General features: G+C 37.2%; 1 protein-coding gene across 1 annotated transcript; it reads left to right on the top strand.

Moving 5' to 3' along the window:
• The first annotated feature begins 240 nt into the window (after positions 1–240).
• On the top strand, positions 241–27,594 carry LOC127880880 (uncharacterized). The gene is made up of 7 exons (XM_052428357.1): positions 241–651; positions 3,805–3,915; positions 7,210–7,290; positions 9,524–9,601; positions 15,607–15,780; positions 16,033–16,131; positions 25,389–27,594. Exons 1-7 carry the CDS (start codon positions 315–317, stop codon positions 25,412–25,414), a joined length of 906 nt encoding a protein of 301 aa, XP_052284317.1. The 5' UTR covers positions 241–314; the 3' UTR covers positions 25,415–27,594.
• Positions 27,595–27,859: the final 265 nt, after the last annotated feature.

Genomic DNA, 27,859 nt, shown 5'->3' with positions numbered 1-27,859 from the left:
TTCTGACAAACACATATCTTGTTATTTAGTATAAATTACTTTGTTATTCTTTCCTAAGCTCTAGCCACCATATTGGAAACTTTTATGTTTCCAACTTAGAGTGTCGCTATCAGTTTGGTCGTAAAACACCAATCTTTTGCACATCGCAATATTTGATGTAGCCTAAGTCGATAACCATATCATTTTAGGTTGTTTGTTTATTCAATTATTGTTATCATTTGTGTTTCAGCTTTCGCAAGCAAACAAGCCAAAAGACTCTAGAAGTATACGATAAGCCCATCACCATTATGGAGTATTTCTGAAGATTTGTTGTGATGGCTCTGTCCATATTGAGCAGTATATTGCATAAAAGCATACGCTGTTTAGATGAAAGTAAAGGCAGATGCGGAATCCCTGGAACATGTATACTGAACTGTCATGCTCTCAAGAACTTGAAAAAAATAATTGACCTGTTAATTTTAATGATTTCAAGATGTTCATCCTGGGCTGAGCTTCTATTAATAGCTTCATTTTATATGAATTCAAGGAATTGGATGCAGGAAACTTTTCCATATATGTTCGGCTGTATAATGGAAATATTCATGAGTGAAACGGAAAACAACACATCAGAAAAGGTTATCAGCCTTTCTGAGCAAAGAAGAGTGTGTGATGGTATGCAATAATTCATTTTTTATGTCCCCCACTATAGTAGTGGGGGACATATTGTTTTTGCCCTGTCTGTTGGTCTGTTGGTCTGTCTGTTTGCGCCAACTTTAACATTTTGCAATAACCTTTGCTATATTGAAGATAGCAACTTCATATTTGGCATGCATGTGTATCTCATGAAGCTGCACATTTTGAGTGGTGAAAGGTCAAGGTCATCCTTCAAGGTCAGAGGTCAAATATATGTGGCCAAAATCGCTCATTTTATGAATACTTTTGCAATATTGATGATAGCAACTTGATATTTGGCATGCATGTGTATCTCATGGAGCTGCACATTTTGAGTGGTGAAAGGTCAAGGTCAAGGTCATCCTTCAAGGTCAGAGGTCAAATAAATGTGGCCCTAATCGCTTATTTTGTAAATACTTTTGCAATATTGAAGATAGCAACTTGATATTTGGCATGCATGTGCATGTCATGGAGCTGCACATTTTGAGTGGTGAAAGGTCAAGGTCATCCTTCAAGGTCAGAGATCAAATATATGTGGCCCAAATCGCTTATTTTATGAATACTTTTGCAATATTGAAGATAGCAACTTGATATGTGGCATGCATGTGTATCTCATGGAGCTGCACATTTTGAGTGGTGAAAGGTCAAGGTCAAGGTCATCCTTCACAATGTCAAGGTCATCCTACAAGGTCAAACATCATATAGGGGGACATTGTGTTTCACAAACACATCTTGTTTTTCATATATTTTAACCATCAGGCCATCCTTAAAAATTCTTTTGTTTGGCATAACCTGACCGACCCACTAAAATCGGCCCCACTGAATTTATTTTTTGTTACTTTCCAAAAAAAAAATTTTTTTTGCTCGCCGAAAATTGTTTCGGCTAAATTTTTCCTTTCCGACTGTTATCCTTTTCGGTTATTTGCGTCATTTAATTGAATGCTCTTTCAAGGATATCTAGAATAGTGATGAACAAAACGCGTACCGGTATTTATTTGAATCGCCTATTTATTTGACATATGCAAATGCGATAAATTAGACTTTAAATACAATTAAACCGCTCCTGTTTTTCTCTTATCCCTTCAATTAAAATACGCTGCTGTCGTTCAGGATAGTTCGGTAGTTAAAAAACGAATTATCACCGTTCAATTCAATTCGGCAATCGGCAGAGATGTGTAATATTATCGCCATACAACTAATTATTTAATTATCACTCTTTAATTCAGATCGGTAAATATTCTGTAGAAAGATAAAAAGTGGTCAGCTTAGAAATATTTATTGACGGGTATTGTCACGTTTTTGTTTTATTTGCTTATCTCTTTATACGACTTTCCAACAGGGTCGCTATTTTGGAGGCAGACGGCGATATTAAATGTGTATTTAAATTATACAACATCTGCGCATGAATGACCCAATATTATCCGATAGCTCCACCCGTCCTCATGTTTCATTCGACAACGTCATGTCATGAGTAAGCCAGCTCAATGCTGATTGGCCAGCTATCATTTGCACTTCATTAACAATAAGGTCAAGCAATGTCTAATCGGGTACAGACCGGGTTTCGTTTACTGTTCGAATTGCAAATACTTTCATTGAAACAAAGAGACAAATATAGAAAACCAGTGCGGATTAAAATGGGGGATGTTTTCAACAAAATTTTACTAGATTTTCACATTTTCGCAATTTATATTTTTCTTGAGCCAAATTCTCAATATTTTCGCAAATGACTCAAATGGCGAACAACAGCGTGAGCATTGCAAACGTGTTATTATTGGAATAAATGCTCACTATTACAGCGCTTGCGCTGTCATTCGCCAAAGCGAAAGTATAGCAAATTGGGCTCAAGAAAAATATAATTTGCGAATATGCTTAAATCTCGTTAAATTTCATTGAAAACATCTGCCATTTTAATCCAGAGTGTTTTTTTATAACTATTTTTCTCTTTGTTTACATGAACAATTTGAAGCGTATATGGTAGCTGGCCAATCAACATTGAGTTCGCTATCGGGTAATATTGGGTCATTTATGCGCAGATAATGGAATACACAGTTGATATAGTCATCTGCCTACAATATAACGGCTGATGGCAAAAGTCGTATAAAAAATAAGCAAATGAAAAGAAGCGTAACACTCAATAAATTATTTTTAAGCTGATCACTTTACAATTTCTACCGACTATCGATCTGAATTAAAGGATGATAATTAAATAATAAGTTACATGTCAAAGATGTTGCACCTTTCTGTTCTTGATTGAAATTAAAATGTTATACTAGTAATTACTTTGTTGTTTTTTACTCACAAACTATGCTATTGTAAAGTAATATGTCAACCAAATAGTATGTTAATTACATATTTGCTAGCTTACTTGTTTTCATTTTCTGTAGTCAAACGATATGCACATTTTATTTCATGTGCAAAATGCATACAATTTTTCGGACTGTCGTTTTCAGATAAAGTATTTTTCGTCGATTATATTATATTTTCAAAGTTCTTTATAGAAAAAAAAGACATACGAATACACGTGCGATGATACGGACGGTGCAGAAAAATCTTTACCAGAGGCGGAAGACTTGGAGCTTTATTTGATAATTACCTTTCAGTTTGGTATATGTCGGAGTTCAATGTCAGAAAAAAAAATACAAAAAAAAAAATCCCTACCTACCTACCCACCCAAATTTACCTGGGTCAGGTTATGCCAAACAAACAATTTTTTAAGGATGGCCTCAATTAATTACAATTGTAGGTTCTTCAAATAAAACTATTGTTTTATAATTTACCAAGCATATCTGGGGCTCTTATTTGTTATTGCTTTACTTGAAACTCTTCCACTATATAGGATATTCGCAAAACTGCATGTTTCAACAGCTTAAATTGTTAAGAAAGGCAATTGGTGTTGTCAATTTCTAACAATTTGTGTTGTTCATGACAAGCGATGGTAGAGATATGGATGACTCCAAATTAGAAATTTATTGTGAAACAATAAAATTGAGAGTATTTATGTTGCGAAGCAAAACCTTTGTCATAACAGGAAGAAACATTTTACATGTGGCCTTGCTAGATTATAATGATGTAGGTCTTCTTCACATTGGTCATCAAACATGTACAATTAAACAGTGAGGGTTAATAATGCACTAATACGGTATCTTTCCTTAGGAGAGGTTATTGATTTGAAGGGGAAACGCAGAATCTATATTGATGGACCTCTCCACCGGGCAACCTCTGATGGGCAAATGAATGATGTGCAGGAAAGTGTAAATTCCACAGGTATATAACAGCACATGATTGTTACTGCTGCAAAATAAAAAGTTCTTACAAAGATTGTAAAAAACATTCTCTTCTGCAAAATTAATTATCTTTTGGAAAGAAATCGTAACGAAATGATCTGTATAATGAGTATGTAGTCTTTGAATGAAAACATTTTTGTTTTAACATTTCGGCACACAATCCCAACTATTGGTTTTAAAGGATAAAGAATCTTAATTAGAGTAGTGTTATATACAAAACGTTCATATATTCAAACTTTGGGACATCAACAATTCAATCTCATTTATATCTCGTCCAGTCTGTTTTTAGCTCTGCGTTTTCGGAGAAAACCCGAGGTATTGTCATAGCCAGCTCGTCGTCTGACGTCCACCGTTCGCGTCGTGCTAAAACCTTAACATTGGCTTTAAAATCAAAGTGCTTCCACCTGCAACTTTGAAACTTCATATTTAGATGCACCTTGATGAGTTCTACACGCAGCACCCATTTTGGGGTCACTAGGTCAAAGGTCAAGGTCACTGCGACCTCAAAAGAAAAATTATGACAAGCTTTAATTTATTCAAAACTTCACCCGTAGCGGAGCGTGGCACCCGTTATGCGGTGCTCTTGTTTCTATACTATCCACTGACTTGTTTTGATGGCATTTTATTAGGGGTCATGTTCAGATGGTCTTTCAATAACCAATCAATTTAAATGAAAATGATTTAAATGAAATGTCAACTGAAAATGACCTCTTACGCAACGTTGACAAATAATTGAGCAAACTTTATGTTTTGATTTTTAGCCGGATTTTTTTTGAAAAAATCTCGGCTTATAGATTGATGTTGTCGGGCGGGCGGGGGGGGCGGGCGGGCGGGCGGGGCGGGGTGGCGGCGTGCTCGAAAATGTTAAAGTTCTTATTTCATGGTATAACTTTGGTATGCTTGGACCTAGAGTCTTCAAACTTGACATGAAGGTTGGCCAGGATTAACAGATGACCACTGGTCATTTCAAGGTCATTCATTTGAAGGTCAAGGTCACTGTGACCTTCAATATAAAAAATGTTAAAGTTGTTATAACTTTGGTATGCTTGGACCTAGAGTCTTGAAACTTGACATGAAGGTTGGCCATAACTAGTTAGTAACCACTGGTCATTTCAAGGTCATTCATTTGAAGGTCAAGGTCACTGTGACCTTGAATGTAAAAATGTTAAAGTTCTTATTTCATGGTATAACTTTGGTATGCTTGGACCTAGAGTCTTCAAACTTGACATGAAGGTTGGCCAGGATTAACAGATGACCACTGGTCATTTCAAGGTCATTCATTTGAAGGTGAAGGTCACTGTGACCTTCAATATAAAAATGTTAAAGTTGTTATAACTTTGGTATGCTTGGACCTAGAGTCTTGAAACTTGACATGAAGGTTGGCCAGAACTAGTAAGTAACCACTGGACATTTCAAGGTCATTCATTTGAAGGTCAAGGTCACTGTGACCTTGAATGTAAAAATGTTAAAGTTGTTATAACTTTGGTATGCTTGGACCTAGAGTCTTGAAACTTGACATGAAGGTTGGCCAGAACTAGTAAGTAACCACTGGACATTTCAAGGTCATTCATTTGAAGGTCAAGGTCACTGTGACCTTGAATGTAAAAATGTTAAAGTTCTTATTTCATGTTATAACTTTGGTATGCTTGTACCTAGAGTCTTCAAACTTGAAATAAAGATTGGCCAGTACTAGAAGATGACCACTGGTCATTTCAATGTCATTCATTTGAAGGTCAAGGTCACTGTGACCTTAAATGTTAAAATGTTAAAATTGTTATAACTTTGGTATGCTTGGACATAGAGTCTTCAAACTTGACATGAAGGTTTGCAAGCACACTTAGATGACCACTGGTCATTTCAAGGTCATTCATTCTAAGGTCAAGGTCACTGTGACCTTGAATGTAAAAATGTTAAAGTTCTTTTAACTTTGGTAGGTAAAAATGTTAAAGTTCTTATTCCATGTTATAACTTTGGTATGCTTGTACCTAGAGTCTTCAAACTTGACATAAAGGTTGGCCAGTACTAGAAGATCACCACTGCTCATTTCAATGTCATTCATTTGAAGGTCAAGGTCACTGTGACCTTCAATGTTAAAATGTTAAAATTGTTATATGCATTCAAAACATAACACAAGGTTTGCTCATGCCTTGAAAAGTACTTACATTTCATTTTGACCTTTAAACAATATTTCAGTAATTTAAGTATTGCATTGACAAAAACACGAAAGGTACTTTCCTGTCATTTAAATCAAAAATCCGGCTTCAATGCGGTCATCTCCGACCGCGGAACTCTTGTATTGACATTGAGAGAAAAAAATCTGGTCATTACATGCTGCTCAAGTGGAATTGGTTAAGATAAAAATCAAGATGGCAGTTAATCCATCCTAAATTTGCCCTGATGCACAAACCAATTCTTTGAGAGATTCCCGAGACAAAACTAAAAGAGCATCCTATAATGTTTATGACATAAACTTAACTCATTCTATTGGTATTTACATTTATCACAGGGATCATTCTATAATAATATTTTTCTATCATGGTTTGTTGTTGAATAATCCACAGCAAGGAGTATAGATGAGTAAGTATTAAATCACGAGTTTGATTCTTACACGATTCTGATTGATGTGGTTCAAGCTTTAGGACGTGAACTATATTTTTCAATACTCCGCCCTTCTAAGTACAAAGTTCACTATTTAGTGATGTCATTGAATTGTACAAACATATGACGTCGTTTTCATTCATAAATATTTTGCAAATGACGTCACTTTTAATGAAAACAACAATCATAGAAAGTTAATGACGTCATGTTTATTGATGCTACATGTTTTCTGAATTACGTTTCCTAACAAATAACATTCTTTGTAGGCAAGGTTATGCCACTTATCACCAAATATACAATTTGTTGTTTCATTACATTTATATACATGCTACATTTTATTACATTTATTTAAGAGCGGGTTTTAGCACATGCATTTTACTGCAATTTTTTCTTTAGTTTTTCGGACCTATTTTTGAAACATTAAGCTCCGCCCATAAGTTATTGCAGAATAACCCACACTTTATTTCCTTCTTTGTCTACATGTATAGAAAACAAGTCGAGTGCTGTGTAAGAATTATTCATAAACAATTATCACTTATGAATTATAATACTCCGTTATTATTAAAACAACTCACTTATAAAGCACATTTTTATTGTGCTTTGTACTTGAAGAATAATGACCAATTAAATTTTGTTGATATTCATAAATTTACTTTGTGTTATTATGTAATTCCAGCCAATGTTGTTGATCAGGATGATGAAAATACAGAGCTTAAGTACTTGATGACCCCGTCTTTACCAATAGAATCAACACCAGGTATCTAAATTGATATTCGAACATATCATGTTATTGTAGTAACACATTATAGTGTCTCTTTCAAATTTAGTAACACATATTGTTTTTTTTAAATTCAAGTTACTTAACGAACAACAAAATTCATTAGATTGTGCGTGGTGATATTTAATTGTGTGCTTTCAAGAATATGTTCAGATCAACAGTAATTCATAAGTTAATTCACTGTCCATCCAAATTTGTGGCATTTGTAAATAATATTTAAAGCTCAAGATATTTTAGTTTTTTATGCCCCCAACAGGCGGCATATAATTATCGCACTGTCGGTCGGTAGGTCAGTCTGTATGTCCGTCAGTCACACTTTTCATGTCTGCTCTCTAATTCAAGTAGTTCTCATTCGATCTTCACCCGATACGACGCTAAATAAACGCTAGATATGGTTCAAACGATGGATGAAAATAATATTTTTATGTCCCCCACTATAGTAGTGGGGGACATATTGTTTTTGCCCTGTCTGTTGGTCTGTTGGTCTGTCTGTTGGTCTGTCTGTTTGCGCCAACTTTAACATTTTGCAATAACTTTTGCTATATTGAAGATAGCAACTTCATATTTGGCATGCATGTGTATCTCATGAAGCTGCACATTTTGAGTGGTGAAAGGTCAAGGGCATCCTTCAAGGTCAAATATATGTGGCCAAAATCGCTCATTTTATGAATACTTTTGCAATATTGAAGATAGCAACTTGATATTTGGCATGCATGTGTATCTCATGGAGCTGCACATTTTGAGTGGTGAAAGGTCAAGGTCAAGGTCATCCTTCAAGGTCAGAGGTCAAATAATGTGGCCCAAATCACTTATTTTATAAATACTTTTGCAATATTGAAGATAGCAACTTGATATTTGGCATGCATGTGCATCTCATGGAGCTGCACATTTTGAGTGGTGAAAGATCAAGGTCCAGGTCATCCTTCAAGGTCAGAGGTCAAATATATGTGGCCCAAATCGCTTATTTTATGAATACTTTTGCAATATTGAAGATAGCAACTTGATATTTGGCATGCATGTGTATCTCATGGAGCTGCACATTTTGAGTGGTGAAAGGTCAAGGTCATCCTTCACAAGGTCAAGGTCATCCTACAAGGTCAAACATCATATAGGGGTACATTGTGTTTCACAAACACATCTTGTTGTGCATATGATTTTCAAAAAATAGAAAAATCACTAGCCTGTCTAGTACATAGGGAAATTCAGTAGCCCAAACGAGATCAACTAGCCCCAGGCTATAGGACTAGTGCGAATTTCGAACACTGTGTCTGTCCTGAAAATTTCATCCGATCCTCACCAAACTTGGTCAGAAGTTGGATCTAGATAATGTATAGGTCAAGTTTGAATATGGGTCATGCCGGGTCAAAAACTAGGTCACGGGGTCACTTTGTGCATTTTAAACTGAACGTTTTTCCAAACCATAACTATGTAATTTATCGTTAGATTTAACATTTGTTCACCATCATGGGACGGTGTGTCATGCAAAAGAATTATGTTGATATCTCCAAGGTTAAGGCCACACATGGAGTTCAAAAGTAAAAAATGGCCATAAGTGAGCTTGTCTGGGCCATAACTACATGTATGTCATTCATTGTGAGATTTTAAAATTACTGTTTACATTCATTTTGTTCACAGTCATTGGATGGCGTCTCATGCAAAAGAATTCAGGAGTTCAAAGATCTAAATGTCCATAATTGATAATGGCATAATAATTCTTAAAAATTGCCATAAAGTAGCTTCTCTTATTTTGTAAAGACAGCATCCAAATTTGCTGTGTCAATGCAGCATGTAGGGGTTTACGTCATGTCTGTGACAAAGCTCTAGTTATATCTATCATTAGGTAGTATTATAAAAACACTCATTTGTTTCCATATAGGTACAGATTTGCAATTTTGCAACTGGTAACAAAATACAATTTATTTTGCTGAAATCTAAATTAAAAAAAATTCTGAAACTAAAAGGCGCTGAAGTTCTACAGTTGGTGTGTAACAGTGTACATGTATGTAAGTCTTCTAAAACATTGATCAACATCTGACCCCTGGGGTGAAAGCTGGCCTCAGGCAATCTGTCCCAGTACATGTATTTTTATAAACTTGATAGTAAATAATCTGCATGATGAAGTACATGTGTTGGCCATACAGTATGTTTTGTTGTTGACCATACAGTATGTTTTGTCTTTGACCATACAGTATGTTTTGTTCTGGATTTTTAGTGAGTGATACCGGGGAAAACAGATCGATGCTTGAACCAATTGTGGTTTCATCTACTGCTACTCCTGTTGTGTTGGATGGTATGAGCATGTTTCTTATCAAAACCAATAATAGTCATGATAAAGTTTTTAGTTTAAAAAACTTAATGGCAATCATTAGTCATGCATTATAATGCATTATTTCAAATAAAATAAGACGTGTAGCATAATGTATTCATAATAGGTATTGTCCTCATTTTACATGGTATTGGCATAGGGTGTTTTTTTCTGTTTCTGTGTATAATTTTCTGGTATGAAGAAATACTTCTTCAGCCTCTATTTTACTATAATATGTGATTAAACATTTTCAGAAACTAATAAAAAAAATTTGCCTTTCCTCAGTTTGTTTTTGTTTCATTTCTGAAACCATTTGTATTCTCATTAGTTTTTATACCCCCATTACCATTGGTATGGGGGCTATATAGGAATCACGTCTTTCTGTCTGTCCAGAAAATGCTGTCATTTATCGTTAAATTTTAAAATGACTTGGTACATTTGTACACCATCAAGGGACGGTGTGTCATGCAAAGAAGTATGCCAATATCTCCAAGTCCAAGGTCACACTTGGAGTTCAAAGGTCAAATGCTTGTCAAGGCCATAACTTTGTTATTTATTGTATGAATTGGAAGTCATTCGGCTTATTTGTTCACCATCATTCAAAGGTGTGTCATGCGAAAGAATTACGTCAATATCTCCAAGGTCAAGGTCACACTTGTGAGTTCAAAGGTCAAAAATGGCCATAAATGAGCTTGTCTGGGCCATAACTATGTCGTTCATTGTGAGATTTTAAAATCATGTGGCACATTTGTTCACCATCATTGGACGGTGTGGCATGCGAAAGAATTACATCGATATCTCCAACATCAATGTCAGACTTTGAGTTCAAAGGTCAGAAATGGTCATAAATGATCTTGTCTGGAACATAAGTATGTCATTTATTGTGAGATTTTCAAATTACTCTGTACATTTGTTCGAAAATTATTGGATGGTTTGTCATGTGAAAGAATTCCTTCAATATTTCCAAGGTCAAGGTCACACTTGGAGTTCAAAAGTAAAAAAAGCCATACATGAACTTGTCCGGGCTATAACTATGCCATTCATTCTGATATTTTAAAATGACTCTGTACATTAATCAATCACACTTCTAACACTGAGATAATTCTAACTTTTGTTTAACATTATTTCCTACCTCATTGCATGGAATCATTATATCCCACACCTCTGGACGGTGTTTGGATGTGGATGCGAACTTGAGTTGCAAATTACCATGAGGGAATATTTTTGATTTCCCTCCATTTATTATATCTATCATTAGGAAGTATGATAAAAATACTCATTTGTATCAAAATTGGCAAGTTTTGCAATTTTGCAATTGAGAACAGGCACAATTGTTAGTGCTGAAATGAAAATTAAAAAGTCTCTGAATCTAAAAGGGGCTGAAGTTTTATAGTTGGTGTGTAACAGTGTATGTAAGTCCTATAAAATATTGGTGTACATCTGACCTCTGGGGCCAAAGCTGGCCTCACGCCATCCGTCTTTTTAGTCCCCTACCGGTTTCACCGGAGGGGACTTATGGTTTTGTATCCGTCAGTCCGTCACACTTTTCTGGATCCTGCGATAACTCTAAAAGTTCTTAATATTTTTTTCGTTAAACTAGGAATATGGATAGATGGCAATATGGATATTATGCACGTCATTTCATTTTGTTCCTACGTCAAAAATTGTGGTTGCTATGGCAACAAATAGACTAGAAATACTGCTGAATGGTGTTTTTTTCTGGATCCTGCAATAACTCTAAAAGTTCTTAATATTTTTATGCCCCCCTTCGAAGAGGAGGGGGTATATTGCTTTGCTCATGTCGGTCTGTCGGTCTGTCCACCAGGTGGTTGTCAGACGATAACTCAAGAACGCTTGGGCCTAGGATCATGAAACTTCATAGGTACATTGATCATGACTCGTAGATGACCCCTATTGATTTTGTGGTCACTAGGTCAAAGGTCAAGGTCACGGTGACCCGAAATAGTAAAATGGTTTCCGGATGATAACTCAAGAACGCTTAGGCCTAGGATCATGAAACTTGATAGGTAGATTGATCATGACTCGCAGATGACCCCTATTGATTTTGAGGTCACTAGATCAAAGGTCAAGGTCACAGTGACCCGAAATAGTAAAATGGTTTCCGGATGATAACTGAAGAACGCTTAGGCCTAGGATCATGAAACTTGATAGGTAGATTGATCAGGACTCGCAGATGACCCCTATTGATTTTGAGGTCACTAGGTCAAAGGTCAAGGTCACAGTGACCCGAAATAGTAAAATGGTTTCCGGATGATAACTCAAGAACGCTCAGGCCTAGGATCATGAAACTTGATAGGTAGATTGATCATGACTCGCAGATGACCCCTATTGATTTTGAGGTCACTAGGTCAAAGGTCAAGGTCACGATGACCCGAAATAGTAAAATGGTTTCCGGATGATAACTGAAGAACGCTTATTCCTAGGATCATGAAACTTGATAGGTAGAATGATCATGACTCGCAGATGACCCCTATTGATTTTCAGGTCACTAGGTCCAAGGTCAAGGTCACGGTGACCAGAAATAGTAAAATAGTGTCTGGATGATAACTCAAGAATGCTTATGGCTAGGATCATGAAACTTGATAGGTACATTGATCATGACTGGCAGATGACCCCTATTGATTTTCAGGTCACTAGGTCAAAGGTCAATGTCACAGTGACAAAAAACATATTCACACAATGGCTCTCACTACAACGGAGAGCCCATATGGGGGGCATGCATGTTTTACAAACAGCCCTTGTTTCATGAAACTTGGAATATGGATAGATGGCAATATGACATTATGCATGTCATTTCATTTTGTTCCTACGTCAAAAATTGTGGTTGCTATGACAACAAATAGACTATAAATACTGCTGAAAATGTTTTTTTTTCTGGATCCTGCGATAACTCTAAAAGTTCTTAATATTTTTTCATGAAACTTGAAACATGGATAGATACAATGTAGCAATATGGACATTATGCACGTCATTTCATTTTGTTCCTACGTCAAAAATTGTGGTTGCTATGGCAACAAATAGACTAGAAATACTGCTGAAAATGGTGTTTTTTCTGGAACCTGCGATAACTTTAAAAGTTCTTAATATTTTTTCATGAAACTTCAAACTTGGATAGATGGCAATATGGACATTATGCAAGTCATTTAATTTTGTTCCTACGTCAAAAATTGTGGTTGCTATGGCAACAAATAAACTACAAATAATGCTGAAAATGGTGGTTTTCTGGATCCTGCGATAACTTTAAAAGTTCTTTTTTTTTTCATGAAACTTGAAACATGGATAGATGGCAATATGGACATTATGCACGTCATTTCATTTTGTTCCTACGTCTAAAATTCTGGTTGCTATGGAAACAAATAGACTAGAAATACTGCTGAAAATGGTGTTTTTCTGGATCCTGCGATAACTTTGAAAGTTCTTAATATTTTTATGCCCCCCTTCGAAGAAGAGGGGGTATATTGCTTTACTCATGTCGGTCTGTCTGTCGGTCCGTCCACCAGGTGGTTGTCAGACGATTAACTCAAGAACCCTTGGGCCTAGGATCATGAAACTTCATAGGTACATTGATCATGACTCGCAGATGACCCCTATTGATTTTGAGGTCACTAGGTCAAAGGTCAAGGTCACGGTGACCCGAAATAGTAAAATGGTTTCCGGATGATAACTCAAGAACGCTTAGGCCTAGGATCATGAAACTTAATAGGTAGATTGATCATGACTCGCAGATGACCCCTATTGATTTTGAGGTCACTAGATCAAAGGTCAAGGTCACAGTGACCCAAAATAGTAAAATGGTTTCCGGATGATAACTCGAGAACGCTTAGGCCTAGGATCATGAAACTTGATAGGTAAATTAATCAGGACTCGCAGATGACCCATATTGATTTTGAGGTCACTAGGTCAAAGGTCAAGGTCACAGTGACCCGAAATAGTAAAATAGTTTCCGGATGATAACTCAAGAACGCTTAGGCCTAGGATCATGAAACTTGATAGGTAGATTGATCATGACTCGCAGATGACCCCTATTGATTTTCAGGTCACTAGGTCAAAGGTCAAGGTCACGATGACCCGAAATAGTAAAATGGTTTCCGGATGATAACTGAAGAATGCTTATTCCTAGGATCATGAAACTTGATAGGTAGAATGATCATGACTCGCAGACGACCCCTATTTATTTTCAGGTCACTAGGTCAAAGGTCAAGGTCACAGTGACCCGAAATAGTAAAATGGTGTCCGGATGATAACTCAAGAATGCTTATGGCTAGGATCATGAAACTTCATAGGTACATAGATCATGACTGGCAGATGACCCCTATTGATTTTCAGGTCACTAGGTCAAAGGTCAAGGTCACAGTGACAAAAAACATATTCGCACAATGGCTCTCACTACAACGGAGAGCCCATATGGGGGGCATGCATGTTTTACAAACAGCCCTTGTTTCATGAAACTTGGAACATGGATAGATGGCAATATGGACATTATGCCCGTCATTTCATTTTGTTCCTACGTCAAAAATTCTGGTTGCTATGGCAACAAATAAAAAAATATTCTGACAATGGTGGAATTTCTGACAATGGTGGAGCCGGTAGGGGACTTTTATTGCTTGGCAATAGTCTTGTTATATCTAGCATTAGGTAGTATGATAAAAACACTCATTTGTATCAAAATTGACAAGTTTTGCAATTTTGCAACTGGTAACGGGCACAATTGTTAGTGCTGAAATGAAAATTAAAAAGTCTCTGAATCTAAAAGGGGCTGAAGTTTTATAGTTGGTGTGTAACAGTGTATGTAAGTCCTATAAAATATTGGTGTACATCTGACCTCTGGGGACAAAGCTGGCCTCGCGCCATCCGCCTTTTACATGTATTTTTTTTAACTTGATAGTTAATAATATGAATAATAACACAAACATGTGTTGACCATGCAGTATGTTTTGTTCTGGATTTTTAGTGAGTGATACCGGGGAAAACAGATCGATACTTGAACCAATTGTGGTTTCATCTACATGTACTGCTACTCCTGTTGTGTTGGATGGTATGAGCATGTTTCCTATCAAAACCAATAATAGTCATGATGAACTTTTTAGTTTAAAAAACTTAATGGCAATCATTAGTCATGCATTATAATGCATTATTTCAAATAAAATAAGACGTGTAGCATAATGTATTCATAATAGGTATTGTCCTCATTTTACATGGTATTGGCATAGGGTGTTTTATTCTGTTTCTGTGTATAATTTTCTGGTATGAAGAAATACTTCTTCAGCCTCTATTTTACTACTATGATATGTGATTCAATGACCCTAATCCTTAATTATCAAAGCACAACATTTTTAGAAACTGATAATAAACTATTTGCTTTTCCTCAGTTCGTTGTTGTTTCGTTCTAAAACCGTTTTTATTCTCATGTTTTAGTCTCATAAAATGTCGTCTGATTTTGTTATCAGGTCCTGTACTGATATATTAAATCCTCTATACAATAAATCAGCTTTTATTCTTTATGATTGGTTGTGTTTCAAGTTCCTTTATTAACAGTTTCGCTGTAAAATTTCTTGATGCCCAAAGTTCTCTCTTTTATTATTTGCTCCAATTTTTCTAGCAGAGTGGGTTTGCTTGTAGTTGTACCTGTGGTGGAGCTCTATTGTTAAGGAGTGTTCACTGTAACAATTTTATGTGAATGTGATTTGTTTGAAGATGATTGAACAAATACAAGTGAACACAATTACTGACTGAAAGTAAGCATACAATAATGTTGAGGCTTAGCAGATATGCTCTGACAACAATTGTATCCTAACATTAATGTGTCCTATGCTATTTATAAGACCATCTCAGCTTGCACACTTTCTTCAAGAAATTTCTTTGGCATAACTTACATCAATACTATAACTACACATAAAGAATTATGCAGACTATCAACATGTATACTGTGATTTAAACGAATCTTACTTCAGGCCTAATTCTATGCATAGGTACAGAACAAGTACCATCTACTGACCTGGCAATAAGGGCAGTGACAGAAAACAGAGTCTCTGATGACCTGGTGATAGACGCAGAGAGGCCAGACCCCATAGTGCAATCCTTGACAGGAGCAACAAGGCCAAGTAGAAGAGGGGTTCCACCTGAAGTAAACTTGCGGAGCCAACGTAAGAAAATAAATTAAAACACATTTACTTTGTATCTTGTGTCACAGCCTTATCCCTTCAGGTACATTCTTTAATGCTGTTTAGGGTCCATAAAGTTCAAAGCTTTTTTAAAGAACTTCAGAAATTTGAGAAATTTTGCTTATATGTTAATAACATCAGGGGTATTTGATTCCTTTATATGTTTGCATCTTTAACTAATATTAAATACATGTATTTTTGAGACACAGATGTGTATTCTTTCTGTTAAACCAGTGAATGCCGTCGATTTGGTTGATATCAACCAAGTAAAGACTCGAAGAGAGGAAAGCGAAGGCTCCGACATGAGTGACTTGAATGTGAATCTTAATCATGGTACAGTTCTTATTTTATTTTAGCTCACCTAAGCACAATGTGCTCATGGTGAGCTTTTGTGATCACCTTATGTCCGTTGTGCGTTGTGTGGTTTCAACATTTGCCTTGTTAACAGAACGTTAATAGAAGCCACATTTATTGTCTGATCTTAATGAAATTGGGTCAGAATATTAGTCTCAATGATATCTTGGACAAGTTTGAAAATGGTCACGGTTGCTTGAAAAACATGGTCGCCAGGGGGCGGGTCATTTTTCCTGAAATGGCTATAGTCAAACCTTGTTCACACTCTAGAGGCCACATTTATTGTCAGATCTTCATGAAACTTGGTCAGAAGATTCGTCCCAATGATATCGTGGACACATTCGAAAATGATTCCAATTGGTTGAAAGACATGGCCACTAGGGGCGGGGCATTTTTCCTAATATGGCTGTAAATGGCTATAGTAAAACCCTGTTAACACTCTATAGAGACCACATTGATTGTCTGATCTTCATGAAACTTGGGCAGAAAATTTTGTCCCAACAATATCTTGGACAAGTTCGACAATGGGTCCGGTTGGTTGAAAAACATGGCCACCAGGGTGAGGGGCATTTTTCCATATATGGCTATTGTAAAAACTTGTTAACACTCTAAAAGAAATATTTATTGTCCAATCCTCATGATACTAGGTCAGAACATTCGTTCTAATGATATCTTGAACAAGTTCCAAAATGTTTTTGGTTGGTTGAAAAACAATGTCCCAACAATACCTCGATCGAGTTCGAAACTGGGCCATGCTGGGTTAAACACTAGGTCACTAGGTCATAAGAAAGAAAAATCTTGTAAACACTGTAGAAGTCACATTTCATGCCCAATCTTCATGTAACTTTGTCAACATGTTTGTCTTAATAATATGTTGGTTGAGTTCAAAAGTGGTTCTGGTGCGTTGAAAAACATGGCCGCCAGTGGGCGGGGCAGTTTTCCTTATTTGGCTATAGAGAAACCTTGTAAACACTAGAGGCCACATTTTCTTGTCCGATCTTCATGCAACTTGGTCGATTTGTCCCAATGATACCTGGATTTAGTTTGAAACTGGGTCATGCAGGGTCAAAAAACTAGGTCACTAGGTCAAAAAAATGAAAAACCTTGTAAACACTATAGAAGTCACATTTCATGCCCAATCTTCATGTTACTTTGTAAAAATGTTTGTCTTAATGATATGTTTGTTCAAAAGTGGTTCCAGTCTGTTGAAAACCATGGCTGCCAGTGGGCGGGGCAGTTTTCCTTATTTGGCTATAGAGAAACCTTGTAATCACTCTAGAGGCCACATTTCTTGTCCGATCTTCATGAAACTTGGTCAGAAGATTTGTCCCAATGATACCTCGATCGAGTTTTAAACTTGGTCATGCTGGGTCAAAAACTAGGTCAAAAAAAGAAAAACGTAAACACTGTAGAAGTCACATTTCAAGCCCAATCTTCATGTCACTTTGTCAAAATGTTTGTCTTAATGATATGTTGGTTGAGTGGTTCCGGTCCGTTGAAAACCATGGCCGCCAGTGGGGGGGGGCAGTTTTCCTTATTTGGATATAGAGAAACCTTGTAATCACTCTAGAAGTCACAATTTTTGCACAATCATCATGGAACTTGATTTATTGCATTCTTGGACGAGTTCAAAAATGGTCCAGATCAGTAAAAAAACATGGCCACCAGGGGGTGGTGCAGTTTTCTCTATATGTATATAGTGAAAACATGTGAACACTCTAGAAGTCATATTTTTGGTCCAATCGTCATGAAATTTGGTCAGAACATTTGTTGCCTAGATACAAGAGTTGAGTTTGAAAACGGTTCCGGTCCGTTGAAAAACATGGCTGCCAGGGTTGGTGGTGCATTTTCCTTATATTTATATAGTAAAAAAAGCTTGTGAACACTCTAGAAGTCACATTTTTTGCCCAATCATCATGCAACGTGGTGAAAACATTGGTTTTATATATATCTCAGATGTGTACGAAAATGGTTCTGATCGGTATAAAAACATGGCCGCCAGGGGGGGAATGGGCAGTTTTCCTTATATGACTATAGAGATACCTTGTGAACACTCTAGAAGTCACATTTTTTGCTTAATCATCGTGAAACTTAGTCAAGACATTGGTTTTATTGATATCTCGGACAAGATGGAAAATGGCTCAGATCGGTCAAAAAACACACACTTTTCAGCTCACCTGATTGCTCAGGTGAGGTTTTAGGATCAGTCTTTGTCTGTCGTCCCACCGTCCGTCCACATTTTGTTTGTAAATGCTCTAGCATTCACATTTCTCAAGCATTCTTTATCAAAATTGCTGAGAAGCTATATCACCTTAAGATCTCTGTCAAGTTTAATAATGAGCAAAATCGCATAATAAATGCTAGAATTATTGCCTATAGATTGTCAAAATTTTTATTATATTATACAAAATCCTTGTAAACACTCAAGAGGTCACAATTTTGTTTCAGATTGTATGAATGTTGGTCATAATATTTATTTTTGTAAGCAAAGTTTGATGTTTGGTCATGAGGGTCAAAATATAGGTAACCAGGTCAAATCTTACAAAAACCTCGTAAACACTCCATACGCCATAGTTTTGGTTCAATAATGATGAAACTTGACCAGGATGTTTGTCTGGACAATATCTAGGTCAAGTTTGACGTTTGATAATGTGTGGACAAAATCTAGTTCATGGGGTCTAATCTTACAAAAACCTTGTAAACACACTAGAGGCCATAGTTTTGGTCCTATAATGATGATACTTGACCAGGATGTTTTACCTTGTAAACACACTAGAGGCCATAGTTTTGGTCCAATAATGATGATACTTGACCAGGATGTTTTACCTTGTAAACACACTAGAGGCCATAGTTTTGGTCCAATAATGATGATACTTGACCAGGATGTTTTACTTCAGAATTGAATAGCATGTTTCTGCATTACATCGGTGTATGAGCTGTCGGGAAAATTACGCCTAATTGTCATAAACGCCAACGGCGTTTATGCATAAATTAGGTGTATTTTCCCCGACAGTTCATACACCGATGAAATGCAGAAAAATGCTATTCAATTCTTATAATTACAGCAGAAAATGATCTTTAAGCTGAAATACTATCGAGGTAAGGGTCATAAAAGTCCTTTTTAATCTAGCGTATGAATCTATTTTCAGTTTTGGTTTCATCTCCGTAAAACAGTATATTGTGGAAGGTTGCGCAAAAAATATAACGTCATTTCTCTATTGTCCAATAAAAAACGTCATTCAGTTTCGCGCAAAACATAACGTCATTTTGGCAACTTGTTTATGGCCAGAAAGTAGCGCCATGAATATTCATGATTAAATTTGCATACGAAGTGGGTTCATCGAAAATGAAAAACCGGTCACATGAACAAATTATCCAATCAGAATGCAGCATTTATATGAATGTGACAGAAGATGTAATTATTTGATGATATCTAGGCAAAGTTTGACATTGGGTCATGTGGGGTCAAAATCTTTGTCACAAGGTCCAAATCGTACAAAAACCTTGTAAACACATGTAGAATTAGCATTACTTGCAAATGTTTGCATTGCAAAAGATCCATGCAAATGGACTGTACTCAATCAGAATTAATCATATGCTCACACTGCAAAAGCAAACAGAAGAGAACCAATCTAATATGCTCTTGAGTACTGAATTTTCAACTAAGCAATGAACAAGGCCTTGTAAAAACAGGTGAGCGAACTAGGGCCATCTTGACCCTCTTGTTCCTAATATGGCTATAGTAAAAACTTGTTAACACTATAAAAGTCACATCAAATATTGTCCAATCTTTATAACACTTGGTCAGAATATTTGTTTTTAGCTCACCTGAGCACAATGTACTCATGGTGAGCTTTGTGATCGCCTTTAGTCTGTTGTATGTTGTGCTACATCAACATTTGCCTTGTGCACAGTCCAGAGGCCACATTTATTGTCCAATCTTCATGAAATTTGGTCAGAAGATTGGTCTCAAAGATATCTTGGACGAGTTTGAAAATGGTTACGTTTGCTTGAAAAACATGGCTGCCAATTGGCGGGGCATTTTTAGCTCATCTATTTTTTGAAAAAAAATTATGAGCTATTGTCATCACCTTGGCGTCGGCGTTGGCGTTGGCGTCGGCGTCCGGTTAAGTTTTGCGTTTAGGTCCACTTTTCTCAGAAAGTATCAATGCTATTGCATTCAAACTTGGTACACTTACTTACTATCATGAGGGGACTAGGCAGGCAAAGTTAGATAACTCTGGCGTGCATTTTGACAGAATTATGTGCCCTTTTTATACTTAAAAAATGGAAAATTTTGGTTAAGTTTTGCGTTTAGTTCCACTTTTCTCAGTAAGTATCAATGCTATTGCATTCAAACTTGGTACACTTACTAACTATCATGAGGGGACTGGGCAGGCAAAGTTAGATAACTCTGGCATGCATTTTGACAGAATTATGTGCCCTTTTTATACTTAGAAAATTGACAATTTTGGTTAAGTTTTGTGTTTAGGTCCATTTTATTCCTTAAGCATCAAAGCTATTGCTTTCATACTTGCAACACTTACTAACTATCATAAGGGGACTGTGCAGGCAAAGTAATGTAACTCTGACTGGCATTTTGACAGAATTATGTGCCCTTTTTATACTTAGAAAATCGAAAATATGATTAAGTTTTGTGTTTAGGTCCACTTTATTCCTACAGTATCAAAGCTATTGCTTTCATACTTGCAAGATTTATGAACTATCATAAGGGGACGGTGCAGGCAAAGTTATGTAACTCATACTGGCATTTGGACGGAATTATGGGCCCTTTATACTTAGAAAATTGAAAATTTGGTTAAGATTTATGTTTTGGTCACTTTACCCCTAAAGTATCATAGATACTGCTTTCATACTTGGAACACTCACAAACTATCATAAGGGTACAGTAAAAGGACAAGTTGCATAACTCTGGTTGTCATTGTTACGGAATTATGGCCCTTTTTTGACTTAGTAACTTTTAATATATGGTTAAATTTTGTGTTTCGATCCACTCGAAGTATCAAGGCTATTGCTTTCAAACTTCAAATACTTACATGCTATCATGAGGTTACTGTACCTGGCAACTTGAATTTTACTTTGACCTTTGAATGACCTTGACTCTCAAGGTCAAATTATTAAATTTTGCTAAAATTGCCATAACTTCTTTATTTATGATTAGATTTGATTGATACTTTGATGAAACTACTCTTACCTGACATACCACTATAGACTTCACCCAAACCATCCCCCGTGCCCTCCCCCCCCTCCCCCCCCTCCCCCCCTCCCCCCCCCCCCCAATTTTTTTTAATTTTTTTTTATTTTTTTTTTTTTCTAGATCATCTCACAAATGACCACCACACCCTCACACTATACCCCCACCCCACCCCCCCCCACCCCACCCCACCCCCCAAATTTTTTTTTTTGATTTTTTTTTTTTTTTTTTTTTTTTTAAGATCATCTCACAAATTATCACCACACCCTCACACTATACCCCCCCCCCCCCCCCCCATTTTTTTTTTTTTTTTTTTTTTTTTTTCGCTTTTTTGGAAGATAGTGTAATAAATGTCCACAACCCCACACTATACACCCCTCTTCACTCCACTCCTCCCTCCTTTGTGATTGAAAATGAGAGTCCCTTCACCTTTAAAAAGAAAATAGATGAGCGGTCTGCACCCGCAAGGCGGTGCTCTTGTTTCTTATATGGCTATAGTGAAACCATGTTAATACCCTAGAGGCCAAATTTATGGTCCGATCTTCATAAAACTTGGTCAGAACAGATGTCCCAATGACATCTAGATTGAGTTCCAAACTCATTCTGGTCTGTTGAAAATCATGGACACATGGGGTCAGGCCTTTTTTGCAGATGGCTATATATGGCGTTTGTAAAACCTTGTTAACACTTTAGAGGCCACATTTATTGTCCCATCATCATGAAAGTTGGTCAGAAGATTTGTTGCAATGATATTGGACGAGTTCGAAAATGTTTTTTGTTGGTTGAAAATCATGGCTGCCATAGGGCAGGGCATTTTACCTAATATGGCTATAGTAAAAACTTGTTAACACTATTAAAGTCACATTCATGAAACTTAATCAGAACATTTGTTCTAATGATACATGTATCTTGGGCGAGTTTGAAAATGGTTCTGGTCTGTTGAAAGACATGGCCACAATGTGGCGGGGCATTTTTCCTTATATGACTATATATATTACTATACTTAAAACCTTGTTAAAACTCTTGATGCCACATTTATTGTCTGATCTTAATGAAACTTAATCAGAAGATTGGTCCCAATAATATCTTGGACAAGTTGGAAAATGGTTCTGGTTGGTAAAAAAACATGGCGGCCAGGAGGCAGGGCATTTTTCCTTATATGGCTACAGTAATAACTTGTTAACATTCTTAAAGTCACGTTAATTTCCAATCTTCATTATGCTTGGTATGAACGTTTGTTTTTATGTCCCCCACTATAGTAGTGGGGGACATATTGTTTTTGCCCTGTCTGTTGGTTGGTCTGTTGGTTTGCGCCAACTTTAACATTTGCAATAACTTTTGCAATATTGAAGATAGCAACTTGATATTTGGCATGCATATGTATCTCGTGGAGCTGCACATTTTGAGTGTTGAAAGGTCAAGGTCATCCTTCAAGGTCAAAGGTCAAATATATGGGTCAAAATCGCTCATTTAATGTACACTTTTGCAATATTTCAATATTCAAGATAGCAACTTGATATTTGGCATGCATGTGTATCTTATGGAGCTGCACATTTTGAGTGGTGAGAGGTCAAGGTCAAGGTCATCCTTCAAGGTCAGAGTCATCTTTCAAGGTCAGAGGTCAAATATATGTGGCCAAAATCGCTCATTTTATGAGTACTTTTGCAATATTGAAGATAGAAACTTGATATTTGGCATGCATGTGCATCTCATGGAGCTGCACATTTTGAGTGGTGAAAGGTCAAGGTCATGGTCATCCTTCAAGGTCAAATATATGGGTCAAAATTGCTCATGTAATGTCACTTCTGCAATATTGAAGCTAGCAATTTTATATTTGACATGCATGTGTATCTCATGGAGCTGCACATTTTGAGTGGTGAAGGGTCAAGGTCATCCTTCAAGGTCAAACGTCATATACGGGGACATAGTGTTTCACAAACACATCTTGTTAATTATATCTTGGACCAGTTTTAAGATGGTTCCGGTCTGTTGAAAAACATGGCTATAAGGGTTTGGTGAATGTATTCTACTATGGCTATAGTAAAACCTTGTTAGCACTCTGTAAGTTAAATTTATTGTTCACTCTTCATGAAACTTGGTCAGAACATTTGTTCTAATGATATCTTGGGTCTTCATTGAGCAGGTCAGTTCCTTTGTATCTCAGGTGAGCGACCTTTGTCCTTTTAGGCCCTCTTGTTTAATCTTGTGTGTTAATAATTTCTAAGTAATTATCCCCCCCTTCGAATAAGAGGGGGTATATTGCTTTGCACATGTCGGTCGGTCCGTCGGTCTGTCGGTTGGTCCGTCCACCAGGTGGTTTCCGGATGATAACTCAAGAACGCTTGGGGCTAGGATCATAAAACTTCATAGGTACACTGATAATGACTCATAGATGACCTCTATAGATTTTGAGGTCAAAGGTCAAGGTCACGGTGACCCGAAATAGTAAAATGGTTTCCGGATGATTACTCAAGAACGCTTAGGCCTAGGATCACGAAACTTGATAGGTAGATTGATCATGACACGCAGTTGATCCCTATTGATTTTCAGGTCAAAGGTCAAGGTCACAGTGACCTGAAATAGTAAAATAATTTCCAGATGATAACTCAAGAGCGCTTAGGCCTAGGATCATGAAACTTGATAGGTAGATTGATCATGACTCTCAGATGACCCCAATTGATTTTCAGGTCACTAGGTCAAAGGTCAAGGTCACAGTGACCCGAAATAGTAAAATGGTTTCCGGATGATAACTCAAGAACGCTTATGCCTAGGATCATGAAACTTCGTAGGTAGTTTGATAATGGCTGGCAGATTACCCCTATTGATTTTCAGGTCACTAGGTCAAAGGTCAAGGTCACGGTGACCCGAAATAGTAAAATGGTTTCCGGATGATATCTCAGGAACCCTTACGCCGAGGATCATGAAACTTCATATGTACATTGATCATGACTGGCAGATGACCCCTATTGATTTTCAGGTCACTAGGTCAAAGGTCAAGGTCACGGTGACCCGAAATAGTAAAATGGTTTCCGGATGTATACTCAAGAACGCTTAGGCCTAGGATCACGAAACTTGATAGGTAGATTGATCATGACACGCAGTTGATCCCTATTGATTTTCAGGTCACTAGGTCAAAGGTCAAGGTCACAGTGACCTGAAATAGTAAAATAATTTCCGGATGATAACTCAAGAACGCTTAGGCCTAGGATCATGAAACTTGATAGGTAGATTGATCATGACTCTCAGATGACCCCAATTGATTTTCAGGTCACTAGGTCAAAGGTCAAGGTCACAGTGACCCGAAATAGTAAAATGGTTTCCGGATGATAACTCAAGAACGCTTATGCCTAGGATCATGAAACTTCGTAGGTAGTTTGATAATGGCTGGCAGATTACCCCTATTGATTTTCAGGTCACTAGGTCAAAGGTCAAGGTCACGGTGACCCGAAATAGTAAAATGGTTTCCGGATGATATCTCAGGAACCCTTATGCCGAGGATCATGAAACTTCATATGTACATTGATCATGACTCGCAGATGACCCCTATTGATTTTCAGGTCACTAGGTCAAAGGTCAAGGTCACGGTGACCCGAAATAGTAAAATGGTTTCCAGATGATAACTCAAGAACGCTTATTCCTAGGATCATGAAACTTGATAGGTAGATTGATCATGACTCGCAGATGACCCCTATTGATTTTCAGGTCACTAGGTCAAAGGTCAAGGTCATGGTGACCCGAAATAGTAAAATGGTTTCCGGATGATAACTCAAGAACGCTCATGGCTAGGATCATGAAACTTCATAGGTACATTGATCATGACTGGCAGATGACCCCTATTGATTTTCAGGTCACTAGGTCAAAGGTCAAGGTCACAGTGACAAAAAACGTATTCACACAATGGCTGTCACTACAACAGAGAGCCCATATGGGGGGCATGCATGTTTTACAAACAGCCCTTGTTTTACAGTGTTTTGTGACAGATAAATACTTCATTTTAAAGAGTCCTACTATGCTTTTTCAGATGCTACGGAGGACGATGAAGGATGAATACAGCATCCTTATTGGGCCAAGTGTGAGATTGAGCGCTCTAAAACCGGTTTATACCCCCAATGCTTTGCATTGACTGTTTCAAGGCCGTGACCCCCGCTTTATTCTTATATGTGTTTATGTTGTTATGTATTGTGCTGTTTGTACTGTTTTGGCAATTGGTCACTTGTCTTAAATAAAGGACCAACTAATTGTATATAATTAGAATGCAATACTGCTCCAGCAGCTGGAGTTTCACTTTTTTATATTATGTTATTAAAATCCTTACAGCTGTATATTTCGCTTCTTTCTTTTTTTATGCCCACCTTGGAAGAAGAAGGGGTATATTGTTTTGCTGGACGTTGGTCGGTCTGTCAGTCGGTTGGTCGTTGTGTCTGTTGGTAGACTAGTTCGTTTTTTATCAATATCTTGTGAACGGAGGGACCGTTTTGCTTGATACGCCCCATGTGAATTGGCCTTGGACAGTAGGTGACCCCTATCGAAATTGGGGTCACTTGGTCAAGGTCACTGTCACAATAAGTGTGAAAATCGTTTCTGATCAATAACTCGTAAACTGATAAACCAATTGGCTTGATACTTCCCATGTGCATAGGTCTTGGTGACAGTAGATGGCCCCTATTGAAATTGGGGTGACTAGGTCAAAGGTCACTGTCACAATAAGTGTGAAAATCATTTACGATCAATATATGGTCAACAATTGACTTATTGCCTTGACACTTCACATGTGCATTGGCCTTGTACAGTAGATGACCCCTATTGAAATTGGGGTTACTAGGTAAAAGGTAAAGGTCACTGTCGCAATGAGTGTGAAAATCGTTCTGGATCAATAACCTGTCAATGAATTGACTGATTTACTTGATACTTCACATGTGCAATGGCCTTGGACAGTAGATTAGACCGATTGAAATTGGGGTCACTTGGTCAAAGGTCAAGGTCACTATGACACACAAATTCCAGTGTCAAGGCCCTGTTTGGGGGGTACAAGTCTCTGACCGCGGACCTCATGTTATTGGTTGTTTTGCTTATTGATAATGAATAAGACTTTGTTGTGTTTACCAGATGTGTTTTTTCATGGGTTTATTTTGAAAACCTTTTTTATCACATGCCATACCCTGTTTCCCATTTAATATAACCATTACGAATATTTTAACGTACACATGTGTAATATACTTTTTATGCCCCCTTTCAAAGAAAAGGAGGCATATAGTGATCGGACTGTCCGTCTGTCTGTCTGTCCGTCTGTCTGTCTGTCCGTCTTTCCGTCATACTTTGCGTTTAGGTTTCGAAAAATGCTCATAACTTCTATGTCCCTTGAGATATAACCTTCATCTTTGGTATGCATGTGTATATGGACAGGGCCTTTCCATGCGCACACAAATTTTTACCCCTGTGACCTTGACCTTGAACTTAGGGTCCGCGTTTAGGTTTCGAAATCTGCGTTTAGGTTTCGAAAAATGCTCATAACTTCTATGTCCCTTGAGATATAACCTTCATATTTGGTATGCATGTGTATATGGCCAAGGCCTTTCCATAAGCACAAAAAAATTTACCCCGGTGACCTTGACCTTGAACTTAGGGCCCCCGTTTAGGTTTCGAAAGCTGCGTTTAGGTTTCGAAAAATGCTCATAACTTCTATGTCCCTTGAGATATAACCTTCATATTTGGTATGCATGCGTATATGGACAAGGCCTTTCCATACACACACAAATTTTGACCCCTGTGACCTTGACCTTGAACTTAGGGTCCGCGTTTAGGTTTCGAAAAAAGCTCATAACTTCTATCAAGCGTTTGTAGGGGGCATAAGTCATCCTATGGTGGCAGCTCTTGTTAAGTGTTTTCATGGGCTTATTTTTGTTCGATTGACCAATCGCATTTTGTTATTTTGCTGAAATGACATTGCAACATCAAATTATGTCACAAAATGTAAACAACAACTGGGATTTATGTCGTTTATGTCGAAGTCGGCTGAAGATGCATACGTTATCGAGCAGACTATAAACCGCACCTTTAACCTTTATGTATGTCACATTGGTTTTCTTTTGTTTGTCTAATTTTGAAAACACCAATATCTTACACTTTCTTATTTCTTATGTGTTTTTCATTTTGCAACTACTCTATGCACGTTTTGCCCTCTTCATTATACCATTTTGGAAACCATAAATATCAAACACGGTGTTTTCATTTTTAGCTCATCTATTTTTTGAAAAAAAATTATGAGCTATTGTCATCACCTTGGCGTCGGCGTTGGCGTTGGCGTCGGCGTCGGCGTCCGGTTAAGTTTTGCGTTTAGGTCCACTTTTCTCAGAAAGTATCAATGCTATTGCATTCAAACTTGGTACACTTACTTACTATCATGAGGGGACTAGGCAGGCAAAGTTAGATAACTCTGGCGTGCATTTTGACAGAATTATGTGCCCTTTTTATACTTAAAAAATTGCAAATTTT

The sequence above is a fragment of the Dreissena polymorpha genome, chromosome 5 (assembly GCF_020536995.1).
Source record: "Dreissena polymorpha isolate Duluth1 chromosome 5, UMN_Dpol_1.0, whole genome shotgun sequence".
Classification (NCBI taxonomy): domain Eukaryota; kingdom Metazoa; phylum Mollusca; class Bivalvia; order Myida; family Dreissenidae; genus Dreissena; species Dreissena polymorpha.
Note: the sequence above shows the minus strand (reverse complement) of the source record. Positions and strands in the feature narration are given on the sequence as shown.